This window comes from Phodopus roborovskii, unplaced genomic scaffold, assembly GCF_943737965.1.
Source record: "Phodopus roborovskii unplaced genomic scaffold, PHOROB, whole genome shotgun sequence".
NCBI classification, from domain to species: Eukaryota; Metazoa; Chordata; class Mammalia; order Rodentia; family Cricetidae; genus Phodopus; species Phodopus roborovskii.
This window is the reverse complement of record NW_026125546.1, coordinates 1,140,440-1,153,119: the sequence shown is the minus strand read 5'-3', so window position 1 is coordinate 1,153,119 and position 12,680 is coordinate 1,140,440. Positions and strand designations below refer to the sequence as shown.

The 12,680-nt window shown below is 33.5% G+C and overlaps 1 protein-coding gene across 2 annotated transcripts in view; it reads left to right on the top strand.

Annotated features, from left to right (window-relative positions):
- Glcci1 (glucocorticoid induced 1) overlaps positions 1-11,985 on the top strand; it is a 69,351-nt gene extending 57,366 nt beyond the window's left edge. For both annotated transcript variants that reach the window (XM_051177123.1, XM_051177122.1), the window contains exons 7-8: positions 7,736-7,856; positions 9,086-11,985. In XM_051177123.1, the coding sequence (XP_051033080.1) occupies positions 7,736-7,856; positions 9,086-9,437 (473 nt within the window). In that variant the 3' untranslated portion in view covers positions 9,438-11,985. The remainder of the gene's footprint in view (positions 1-7,735; positions 7,857-9,085) is intronic.
- The last annotated feature ends 695 nt before the right edge of the window (positions 11,986-12,680 follow it).

Sequence of the window (12,680 nt, the reverse complement as noted above, 5' to 3'; positions counted from 1 at the left end):
CAATTGTAAGCTGGTAGTCTTTTGCTCTATGAGTGAGTGCATACCATGCCTGAGATTTTTTTTTTTTTAAATGTTCTACTTAAGAAATATTTGAGTATTTATTGCATATCGTGCTCTGTACTAGAAAGTGAAGAAATAGACATAAAATGTGCTTTTTCTTTAAGGAGGTTGGAATCTTAGGTAGTAATAGCTATGAGTGTAAAAAGATAATTTTCTTTCATATCTATTTAGTATTTTAAGCAATGTTTAGAATACTAAAAGGAAAAAAATGTGGATTATCAGTTGTGGAGCTTATACATTAAATCATTCCCACTGTAGAATAGTCTTTGACCTGTGACTTTTCTGTCAAAGTATAGAGTTTGGAGTGGTTTGTATTTTTCCATATTAATTTTGTCTGATAATTAATGTTTGTTTTCTACATTATGTGTGGATGTTTTTATTTACACTAAAGAAAGAAGTAGAAGCTATATAGTTCTTGGTGATTCTCATCAACTGTGAAAATAGGAAAAATGTACTATAGTTTTCTAATCACATAGGATCTATCTGGTGTGCCTGTGTAGTCTGTAGTTGCTCTAAGAAATTTCTTTGGTAAAATAGCCTAGGCCATTATTAGAAGATGAAATAAAATGATGCAGGAAGAGAAAGAATCAGCTGCAGTGAATATGTGTGCTCTACTGGAAGATATGCTGGTGAGCTGGTTATTTTTAGTATTCATATGTTATGTATTTATCCTTTTTCTTACTTTCTTAATGTTATCTCTTCCTATTTATATTTTTTCCCCATGAATCGTGTATAATTTTCAACTGAAGAATTTTAGTTAGAGAGCACAGTTTTTTCTTTGACTGTATCAGTTGCAACACCAGAACATAAACACTCTGTTGAGAAAGGGAACTTTTTTTTTTTTTTTTTTTTTTTGAGATCTTAATTCAGGTGGAGGTTTTCCTTTTGAGTTTGTTTGTTTGGGCTGAATTCTGTTATTTTGTTAGGGGTTTTTCAATAACCTAAAGACTAAAAGCAGCCTAATCACATGTGTAGAGTTGCCCGGCTAGCTAATGTAATAGAAAAATAATTACTAAGCCTCATTGGAGAACTCAAATTCAGAATACAGACTCTCATCTTGACATCTCCTTGACATTATCAAAAGTATACCCAAAGAACTGGCTCAAGTCCTTCTACACCATTATGTCCAAGTTGCAAGGGAAAATTATATATAGTACAGATGTCAGCATCATTATATTAGCTCTGTTAGCAGCTCTGCCAGTGTTCCTTATTGGTAGCCAAACTCGTTCTGGGTAAACCATAAAACCTAAACTTCAGTTTGATGCTTGTCATGGATCTTTGGCACAAGTTACTTAGGCAGTTGTTAGAAAAGTCTGCAGTTTTGCAAGATATTGTAGAAACATTGATTGTTATAATTATGAAGTAAATGGAACCATTTTGTTGAAGCCAACTGCTAAGACTTATATTCCAAGAGCCCATAAGTTGATTACTTGTGGTTGAAACTATATTTTCTGGAAGAAAACATGCTATGTGAATAGAATGTCCTAAGCTAGGGCATATAAGCCCACTCTAGTTTGACTCAAATATTAATATTACTAAACTGTGGATTTTAAGCATAAGCAATCCTTTATCCCCAGAAAGCAAATGAAAAGAAATAACTTGTCTTTTTTAGGGTCTAGGTATGATAGTAGGCAGGCTGTTAAAATAGTCTGTTTAGACATTTTCTTATTCCTATTTTTATTTAACCATATCTGTATTTCTCTCTAGGGTTCTACTACTTTACTTTTTGTCTTTCAGATTAATGCCTTAGCTCTCTTCCTTCTTATATAGCCTAATCAGTATTAAAACAAATGTTGAATATGTATTTTAACCACTGTACCTTAAAAGTCACTAATTTTAAATAGAAATATCAGAAATATGTCTCATTAAAAGATTTTTTTTATGCTTTTGAAGGAATGTCTTAATCCTAAAATTACAGTTTAAAAACTCTTCCTACAAAGGGCATGTTAAAACTGCCCTGTTGTGTTAGAAGAACTTCTTAATGGTAAATTTATATAGATTGAAAGTCCTGTTGTAACAAAGGACTTTATATGACATGTTAAAACCTTCTTACTGTAGAATTACATGACTTAGGTCATTGCCCCATTTGTCTTTATCAAGGCCACATGAAACATTGTACATATTGTGTCTGGAAACATGTAATAAAAACCTAAATGTGTCTATATAATGTTACCTTATTCATAATTCAAAGCTACTTAGAAATATAACTATGTCTGTTATAGTTGTCTAGAATATAAGCAAATGAAAGTTTTGAACATTCCTATTTTACTTCATCTGCTGTTACCTATATACTAGTAAGTTTCAGCACAGATGGGCAATTTAGTTAACAAATTCAGTCATTCCTGGCAAGTATAATGCTAAGAGGTATTTTCTAAAGTTTTCTTATAAGAACTTTCTTTATAATATGTCCAAGTTAAAAAGGTAGTATCTTTGTTACTATATTTAAAATACTAGAGTCATTTTCTTTGAGTTATTAAATTATGTGTTGTGCTCTTTTAATGTTCATGAAGAGTGTGATACTCTTAAGGAGACCAAAAAAAAAAAAAAAAAAATACCCAAACTTAAATCATCAGTGCTTTTGGTGAAGGGGTTGGGGAGCCATAAAGTTCACATTTCTTAGTGAAATCAAAGGAAAGGAAGTAGCTTTTCTAAGACATGTCATCTTAAATATTACTGTTGATAACTGGCAAATTTCGATCATGATTGGAGAGAATACTGTAGGTTATCATAGTAATAGAAAAAAAAGTGACTCTCTTGTTGGGTTTTTCCACATACTCTTTTGTCATCCTCTGAGTCAGATTGGCTCCTACAGGCTGCTGTTTCCTTAATCTTCTAACAGAAAGCAGACCCAACAAGCTGTAATCCTTTAATTAGAAACAGTGTTAGGAACAAACTTAATCATTTAGTCACCTCCTCGTATATCTAATGAAAACACAAGAATATGAGTAGATCAAAATTTAGTGAAGCAGAAAACTTAAGTAATGAACTCTGATTCTGGGGTAGCCAATTGAAACTTGCCTTGCCATGTATTAATTAGAGGCCCATTGACATTTTACTTAACCTCTAGGATCTCAGTTTCCTGATAAAATTGTTAGGATTAAATGTGTTCAACTTTTGTTATTTAGTTTATGCCATGTTCCTATGGGTGCATGGCTCTATTGTTACAGGTCGCCTAATTTGACTCTTGTAGAAATTGGTAACTTTCCTAACTTGTTTATAGTCTAGATGCCAGTAATGATCTTCTAGAGAGACTTCACACTATGTTTTATTTTATAGCCCTTGCAGAAAGAATGGGCTTTATGTAACATCCATCTTTGAGTGGGCCAGGTATGTAGAAAACAATAAGAAATTGTGTGGCGGGTGAATGATGGAGAGGAGAAAATAAGAATGGAGAGATAGAAAAGCATACATTTGGCAAGGAGTTTTAAGGATATTGCTAAGAGGGTTAAAGAGCCAGGAAGAATCTTTTCGTCACATAGAAGATGTGACCATGGCCAGCTTAATTTTGGAGAAGCATAACTCAAATGGGGGTACTGTAGTGCAGACTGCAGGACAAGATAGTTTGCTGCTTTAATTGCCTAACCCTATGCTTTTTGAACTTGATCACATAACCCTTTGTAGCTATTTTGAATCTGTATCCTTATGTCATTATTCACTCCACAAATTATATAATTTAACAAAGTTTACTTGATTTAATGATAGGAAGTAACTGGAAAAACTTTCCAATACATTCTTGTATGTTAGCAGATATTTGTTGTGGCTGATGATATATTTTAGATAAGGGAAGATAAGGAGATAAGTAAGATAACCAAGTTCAAGTGTGAGAAATGTGGGAAATGATTGCCAATACTGGAAAAGTGGTGAATGATGGAGAGCAAAGGGCTTAAGGTGAACCTAATGTGACTGTGAAAGTTCCATATGGGTTTCTGCCTAAGCATGTTTGTATCATTGTCATTTAGTGAGAATTTTGTAAAAAGAGAATTGGATATTATTGTCTTAAGGTTTCATCCAGACGTTGATAGCATTCTGCTTTGTCTTCTGTTTCAGACAAAGTAAATGTTGAAATGAACATTTAAAATTGTAGTGACATTTTTAGTATGAGTTCCAGCATTCCTCCTACACACATACTGGCTGTATGAACATTTGAGGTGTTTATTTTTGTTTTTTGTTTTTTTGTTTTTGTTTTTGTTTTTTTTTTTTCCAAACTGTTATTCCTGGAATTTTGTTTATTATTTTAAAACCTGAGGATGTAAAACCAAGGTTATATTGCAAAGATTTCCCAAGATTCTTAAATCAGTTTCAAGATATAAAATATTTTGTTTAATGTATGATTTCTGTTTACTTTCACTATTATGATGTAAATAAAGTATGATTTTAGATCATAGGTTGATTTGAAAACTATACTGTATCATAGGACTTGTGTTCATCTTTAGCTACCATTTCAGAGTAGCATGTCAGGAACTGAATCTTGTTTGTTAGGATTATGTTGTAGTAAAAGCAGTGTACTTATTGTGAGTATGCAAAACAGGAGCCATCTATAGTTTAATCTGTAAATGGGTGCCCTTTCAGTTATTACCCAAAGAATAAATGATCAGCATCAAAAGTAATGTACTTAAATGTGACAAACATGTAACTAATGAGACATTTACAAGTTGTTAGATCTCTTATTCAGGAAATAAATATAAGTAGCAAAAAAGTAGTGAAGTCATATTTTTCTCCTTTTGTAAAATACTCATATATTTTTTTTTAAAAAAAAAAATCCCAACTATAAGTTTATGCCCTGTTGAAATTTGATGGTTTTGTAAGCCTTCTTCCCAGTCTAGTTTTTGAGTTTGAAGGTGCAGGCTCTTTGATATAATTGATATTACCTGTTTCTTAAGGTTAATTGCCAAAAAAGCTACATAATTACATGGTTTCCCTGTTTCCTTTGGCCATCAGCCATGCTGTAGTTGCTAACTTAATTTCCTGAGCAAAAGAAGTAATTTTAATACAAATTAGCAATTCTATAAAGATCCATTTATTTCATTCCGTCATATTTATAACCTAACTCACTAGGCTAACTTTTAGAACACTTATCTAGAGTGTGTGTAGTCCCACATTAAGTCCTAGCACCTCACAAAACAACACTGTAATTTATTATTGTTTGCTTGGAAATTAAATTTATTAATAGGGATAAGATATATGTAAAGACTTATGGCTACAATAGAACCACAACAAACAATTTACATATCTGTTTACATATATGACTCAACAGTAATATGTACTATGAATTACTTTTTTAATAGTGAGATTGTCAGTCATAAAATGTATATAAGATGCTTAAAGTCATTTCTGAAAGATAATAATAGTACATTAGCTATAGACACACATGGTTTAATGAATACGTTTTCTATACAGAAATATAAATTTTAATAATTTAAAATTTTCCCAAGGTTTAATTTATTTGAAAATATTTGGGAAGTTACTTGTATTTGATATTAGTATAGTACATACATAAGTATAATCTATCATAATAAAATAAGCAATCAAATTTTATACTAACTTGATAGAAATAGTCCAGATTTACCAAATATTTGTTTGTAGTTCTTTTACACTGTCTTTTCAGGTCACCAAATATTAGATGTAAATACTCATTTACAACCAAATAGTTTTTTAATTGACAAAGCAAGAAGATTTAAAACATTGAACATATTTGTGTTTGTTTTTAACATTAATCTTCCCCCAAAAAAGAAAGAACAGGAATGTTTAAGTAGATATATTAAAACAAAAACATACTTACAAACTGAAATTAAAAAATTAAAACGCTTTAAGACAAAAAAAAATAATTTCTTTTAAATTGCTGGCAGGAAAATCCATATTTGTTTTCAGGTTATCTAGCTCATGACTAGTTTCAACTTTGGGAGAGTCCTTTGAAATTATAAGTGTGAAGAGAAATTGTATAGTAGGCTTGATTATGTAGTTGTGGCCAACATGATAATAGGGTAGATCCTTGATTACTATGTAGTCACACCCCAATTAATGGCATGAAAGAATTGTTAAAGGTACCAAAATCGTGGCTTTAGGTTATTCCACTTACTGGTGGACTATGCTCTGCCCATCAGCAACCCCCATGAGGCATCTCATGCCATCCATATTCACCCATTTGCATTCTTGACCTCATGCAGTTTGTTTTTTATGTAGCATGTGTTATTTGAATAGTAAAGTGGGGTTGAAGTTGAGAGGGCAATCCAAGGTCTCACTCACACCAGCTTAGTAGTTGACCAATATTAATAGTTTAACTTTACTCAGACAGCACTGAGACTCAGGCTCTGAATGCAGTGCATCAACTTAAGCAAGAGATTGTTCTTCCCCTTTTCTTCTAAGTAAGAAATAAGTAAATGTTAAGACTAAGAAAAATCATTAAATCTGAATAGCTTATTAAAAAAAAAACTAAACCTCATTGTATGATTTAATTTCTTCTAAGTTATTCTATGCATATTCTATAAGGATATGTTTAATAGTGCTAAATAAATTATGTGCTTTTGTAACTTTTCTAGTAGTGTATGGTCTTGCTATTTCAAAGTGATTTCCCAAACCTGGGAGACAGCCACTTTCAAATATAAGCATAGATCTTCATTCCTAAGGCTAACATAGGAAATATTCACAAAATAAAGTATTAGTGAGCATATTTTCAAGCATATATTATATACCTAGTTGGCGATAAGTGTTCATGTTACTCTGTTTCTTGATGCTAGACTGTTTTCTGTATCTTAAACTTAAGCAACTCATGTAATTTGTTGTTAATACAATTTTTCAAAATAGGTGAAAATGATACATCCCAGTTTATCATGTACTTAGTATTTTAACAGTGAGCATTGGTTTGCATTAAGTCAGAACTTAGGTAAATAGAACTATTATATTATACAGGTCTGCTGCTGAGTTTACACTTTGGCATCTTAGAAGAATAATGACACATCTTAGTGGACTTGAATTTGCAAGCACTTATGCCAGACAGGAAAAAGATTGCACATAGGTTTTATACCTCCATGAACAGACCATTTTGTTTTGGGTTAAAAAATATGAGGAAAACATGCTTGGTAGAGATATTTGGATTTTTCATGCCATTAGTAGCTAAAATGCAAGCTGTGCTGAAACAGAGATTTTATAGACTTTAAAAGCAAAATTATGAGCAAATCATCTTTGTAAAAACAAGTATTATGGGTACATGGAAGACAGGTTGCAAACTTGTTTTACCTTGCAAGCTTATTATTCCTGAAGTTTTAAAATTATCATTTCTGTTATGAACTTTTGTAAAAGAAATTATTCACATATAAAAATACTCAGTTAAATTAGTTGGACAGTAAGAAATCATATAAAGAATTCCCTCCATTATAAATCTTGCAATTCATATGATTAATTCATATTACTGCATTCATTTATAATATTTCAGATTGTAGTTACGATTTTCTCAATGAAGTTTTCGGGCTAAAATATCCTTTTATATTCTTTGGTATGGCAGATTACTGTTGTATTTAAATTTTTATTTTTTAAAAAAAAATGTAATTCACAAGGCTGTTAGAAATTTGCGGTGACAAAAGACTGGCTTTGTAGTGAATGAAATCAGGCTGTTCAGAAATCAAGTTTAATTTAAAAGCACTTTCAACTCCTAGTTAATTTAACTGCTTTAAATTTACAGACAGTGGGAGTAGCTCACCGTTACCCAAGTATGCTTCATCTCCCAAACCAAACAACAGCTACATGTTCAAACGGGAGCCCCCAGAGGGATGTGAGCGAGTGAAGGTCTTTGAGGAAATGGCGTAAGTAATGTCTTTTCTATCAGCTGGGATCTGAAGCTTCTCACTGAGATGTTGATTACAGATGAATCAGCTGCTCTGTCCAGCTGATGTTAGTTTCAAAAGCAAATTAAGAAGACGACTAGACGATGAGGATTGCTAGTCATCTCTAAGCCAGTACAGGAAAGCGTAGAAACTCGCCCTTGCTGCTGAAATATCTTTGCTTTTTCTCTGCTTCTCTACTGCCCCTTTCCCTCCACAGTTTTCTTCCTTCCTCCCTATGCTCTCTTTCTATCTCTCCTTCCTGTTTTCTTTCCTAACCCTTGCTTTCTCTTTCCATTCTCGCTTACTTTTTCTCTTTTCATTTTCCTTTTTGAAAAGAAATTTTTAATCTTTAAAATTTTAAGAAATTTTCTTTAAAAACTGTTGGTTTAGCTGGCTGACAGAAGTACATTTAGGGATAAGGTTAGTGTCCATGCACAAGTAGCTTCGAATCAAAGGGAAAATGGTTTCCTATCTAGCATATGTAATCATGAATTCATGTTTTCTGTCCTTTTATTGTAAATATTCAATATGGACAAGTTAGATACTAAATTAGAAAAAAGAGGTCCATGCTATAAATCTTGGGCTTCTAGCATCACTCAGAAGATGACTGTGTGGCTCTTAGAGTAACTCATTCCTCTGTTCCAGTAGGTACCAAATGCAGACTTCTCTTCTTGCAGCCTAGAAGGGAACAGAGACTGCAGGAATTAGTTGTTGGGCTTAGTTTGGATAATTGACTGGGGTTATGGACTCTCTTTTGATTGAGAGGTCACAGAAAATTTTTCTTCCATATGTACTGATGAATATCTGAAGATCCAGAAAAATTTTAATAAATTTGTTATTATCAAATAAATGATAAGTAACATCCCTCTTTTCTTAACAGTAAAGTTCATCTTAATTGTGTTGATATTCAAGAACAGGGTAGCATTTCTTTCATACTCCTCAATGATTGGAAGCAAAGTAAAGATTTCTAAAATTTTGCTTAACTTTTTTGTAAATTGTCTTTTTCTTTAAATGTCATTTCAATGCCCTGTACATGGCTAGTTTCCCAGCTGACCTGTGCTATGGAAGATGTTTCCCATCTGTGTGCACATAACCCATCCCTGTCATTCACATTCTAGCTGTTTTAGAGAACACCAATTTATTCACAAAGTAATTAACTTCATAGTGCTCCCCAAACTAATTTTTTTTTTTTTTTTTTATGATTTTAGGTCTCGTCAGCCTATCTCGGCCCCTCTCTTTTCATGTCCTGACAAAAACAAGGTTAATTTCATCCCAACCGGATCAGCTTTCTGTCCTGTGAAACTTCTAGGCCCTCTTCTACCTGCCTCTGACCTGATGCTCAAGAACTCTCCTAACTCTGGTCAGAGCTCAGCGCTGGCCACACTAACCGTAGAGCAGCTCTCTTCTCGGGTTTCCTTCACATCTCTTTCTGATGATACCAGCACAGCAGACTCCCTGGAGCCCTCTGCCCAGCAGCCATCGCAGCAGCAGCAGCAGCAGCTCCTACAGGATCTGCAGGGGGAGGAGCACATCTCCGCTCAGAACTATGTGATGATCTAAAGCAGAGGGGGAGCTGGCCTCCACCCGTGTTCCATGGATTGCGAATGAAATCTCAGACATCTATCTGCATGGAGTGACAAACTTTCTGAACACCATCAACAGCAAAATACTTAGCATCATAAAATAGCTCTTAACACTGATCTTGGCAGGGACCGACTCCTATTCAGCAGTTTTTGTGGAAAGCAGTAATGCTTGCAAAGTGTGTGTGTCATTCAGCATTTAAGTGGAGACTATGCATTTCATAGTATGTCTGACAGATTAGTACTGTGTCCTGTGTTTTGTTCCAAAATTTTCAGTATGAATAAGCTCTATTTCAAAAAGTTGCCTGTCTAAATAGAAAATGTCTTGCTGTGTTTTGTCCTATGGAAAATACTGTACTTCAGGATTATGTTTACAATTGATCCAGGTGTTTGTTTCTAACTTCTATAATACATACAATGCAAAAAAACAAAAAACAAAAAAAAAATGGCCACAACAGTTGCACAGTGCCCACCCTATGGCCTAGCTTCAGGTACTTCAGTTGAAGTCTAAACTCAGGTAACTTGGAATGTATGTCATATTGGGATATTAAATATTTCACAGCTACAAAGCTAAAGAGGGAACATCACTCTTTTGCCTTTCCTTATTTTATGCATTTCCCTTTCTTCATTCCATTCCACGTTAGAAAAAGAAGTGCATTCGGCCCTAGGTGATGGTAATCCTAGACATGGGGAACATGAGGAGAACCAGCAAATCTGTGGTGTGTGACATCTTTTTTTTTTTTTTTTTTTTTTTTTTGTCATGTGGTTACCAATAGAACAACTGTTGCATTCACAGTTTCAACATGTGTAAATGTGGCTTTTTTTAAAAAAAAGTAAGGTGTTGCTCAGTTAATGACTGTTACAATGTTGCAAATGAAGCTTCAGTAGTAGACTGTACATAAACATTCCATATTGTGTGATGAAATTTAAATGAAAGAATGGCTAGGTTTGATTTCAAAGCAAGTGAAGTTTTGCAGGAATAAATAATTACGGATTTTTCTTTATATTGGCCATCAAGGTCATAATTGCTACTATTTTTATCTAAAGACATATTTATGTTTAGCTTCACTTTAGGAAATTCTAATTTGCTGGTTAAAAAGTGAGGCATTTGGTTACTATTTTCCTCAAGCATTTGGTAAATGAATTGCATTCGTGGTGAGAGTGTGTGTATGTTCAGAACCAATGCCATATAAACAAGCAGATTTCTTGTTGACTTGCAAGAGCAATAGTTTCAGGCTATCTCATTTAAGCTTCAGATAACACTATCATGAATAATTTTCTTAAGACTTAGAATGTGTGGAGTGGAGGCTTGAACTTGCAGACTTGACGGACGTTCTCAACAAAGTGTGAAGAGAAGCCCTAGAGATGGATCCCTCACTCTGGTCAGTTGAGAGCCTGACTTCCAGCACATGTCTGCAGCACATGGCTTATGCAAAAGTGAAGGGAAGCTTTTGTGTCTGTATTCCTTTGCTTTCAGTTCAAGTAGAGACTAGAATTCTCTCATCTCCACCTAAAATGTATGGCACATTTTGTTGTTTGTTTTGTTTTTAGAATTTGGGGAACAAGTTGCCTACAGTTAAAGGAATGTTCAGTCTCTTTAGATCATTCCTGAGTCTGTCTTTGTTTTGACTCTTCTAAGGAGTTTGGAGAAGGATGAGCTGATAGAGACAGCATTTTAATTTTTACGAAATGCTGTGCGTGTATGTGTGTGTATATAGTCTGTGTTTTGTTTGTTTGTTCGTTTTTGGTTTTTTGTTTTTGTTGTCACCCCAATTCTCTCCTTTCCACCAAAGTTTGCAGTTAATATCCTCTCCTAAAGGTGCATTCTGGCTCCTTTAGTCAGTGTTATATTATAGGAGACTGTCATGGAGAAAAGGACTCAGTTTACTTTTGCCATTTTCACAGGGGAACCTTTTAAAACAATCTTCAGCAGCAGACACCTTTAACCCTAATAATCTCAGGCCTTGATGAAAATACTATATTTTGTAGATTATGGTTAAAGGGAGAAAATTAGTTGAGTAAGATAAATATGAGCTCCATTTAACTTCTGATATCTGGTTTAGCATTACATGATGTGTTGATCGTATGCTCTGCTTTTGTCTAAAGATGCAATAGTATCATTATCAATTTCAGAAAGATGGACTGAATATGCTTTTTGGTGATGAAATCTATGTACTATATTTATAGTGATGTGCTTTTATTTTCTCATGAGAAACTAAATATTGTGTTGTACATTTGTTTTTTTTAGCATATATTAAAGTTTTGAACCAAATGTGTTGAAGCTTATGCTTTGCCATGTAAATTTCCCAGAAGTTGTTGAGCTCAAATGTATCCTACATCCAGCTGTAGAAACTTGTCAGAAACTGTTTAAATTTTGTATATAGTTGTTTAATTTTAGCCACTGCGCTGAACAGTATTCAAGTTATATAATATGGCTTTACACAAGAAATGTGTGGCTTCTGTTTTGTATTTTTTTTCAGTATAGAAGTTCCTGTGTCTTATTTAAATAAAGTTATTAGTAAAACTGGTATAGTTTGCATATATTTTTTAAAAGACTCGTTGTTGGCACATTACCCCATGGAAGTAAATTCTACCCTGGGTGATGGCAACATTGGCGCTCAGTGTGTCCCTGATCCTGTAGATCTAGAGCTGTGAGGTGTCTTAACTGGATCAGATTTCTCCAGTTTGGTTTCTTCTTGACATTTAATTTGTACACTTTCCATCCAAGGTAATAAGTCGGATGTCTTAGAGCAAAGCTTTGTGATGCTCCCACATGTGAGCATTTCAGATAGAAAAAACATTGTTCTGTGTTACTCCTGTGCCAGGCAATTTATAGAGAGTGGATTTAAATGCAATGGAATCACTTCAAAGGAAGTTGCATATTCCCTTCAAAACCATAATAGTAGTTTCTTTTGCTCTTAGGTTCAGAATAAAAAGGAGAAAAGCTTTGCAGAACAAAAAAGAATAAATGTGTATTAAGGAATATATAATTATACGATGGCAAAGCACTTGTGGAGTGCTTTGTGAAGAATAATTTTCCCAGAGGATTGTTCGTTTCTGAAACATAATTAGATAAAATGTGACATTTAAATTAAACATGATTACTTTATTGACATTTTTGGTTAAGAAAAACAAAATATAAAAGTTTGAGGATGAGATTTATCTATTCGCAATCTACTAAGGAAATTATTCTAAGAGTTTTTAAATTGCAACAATGTGGAGG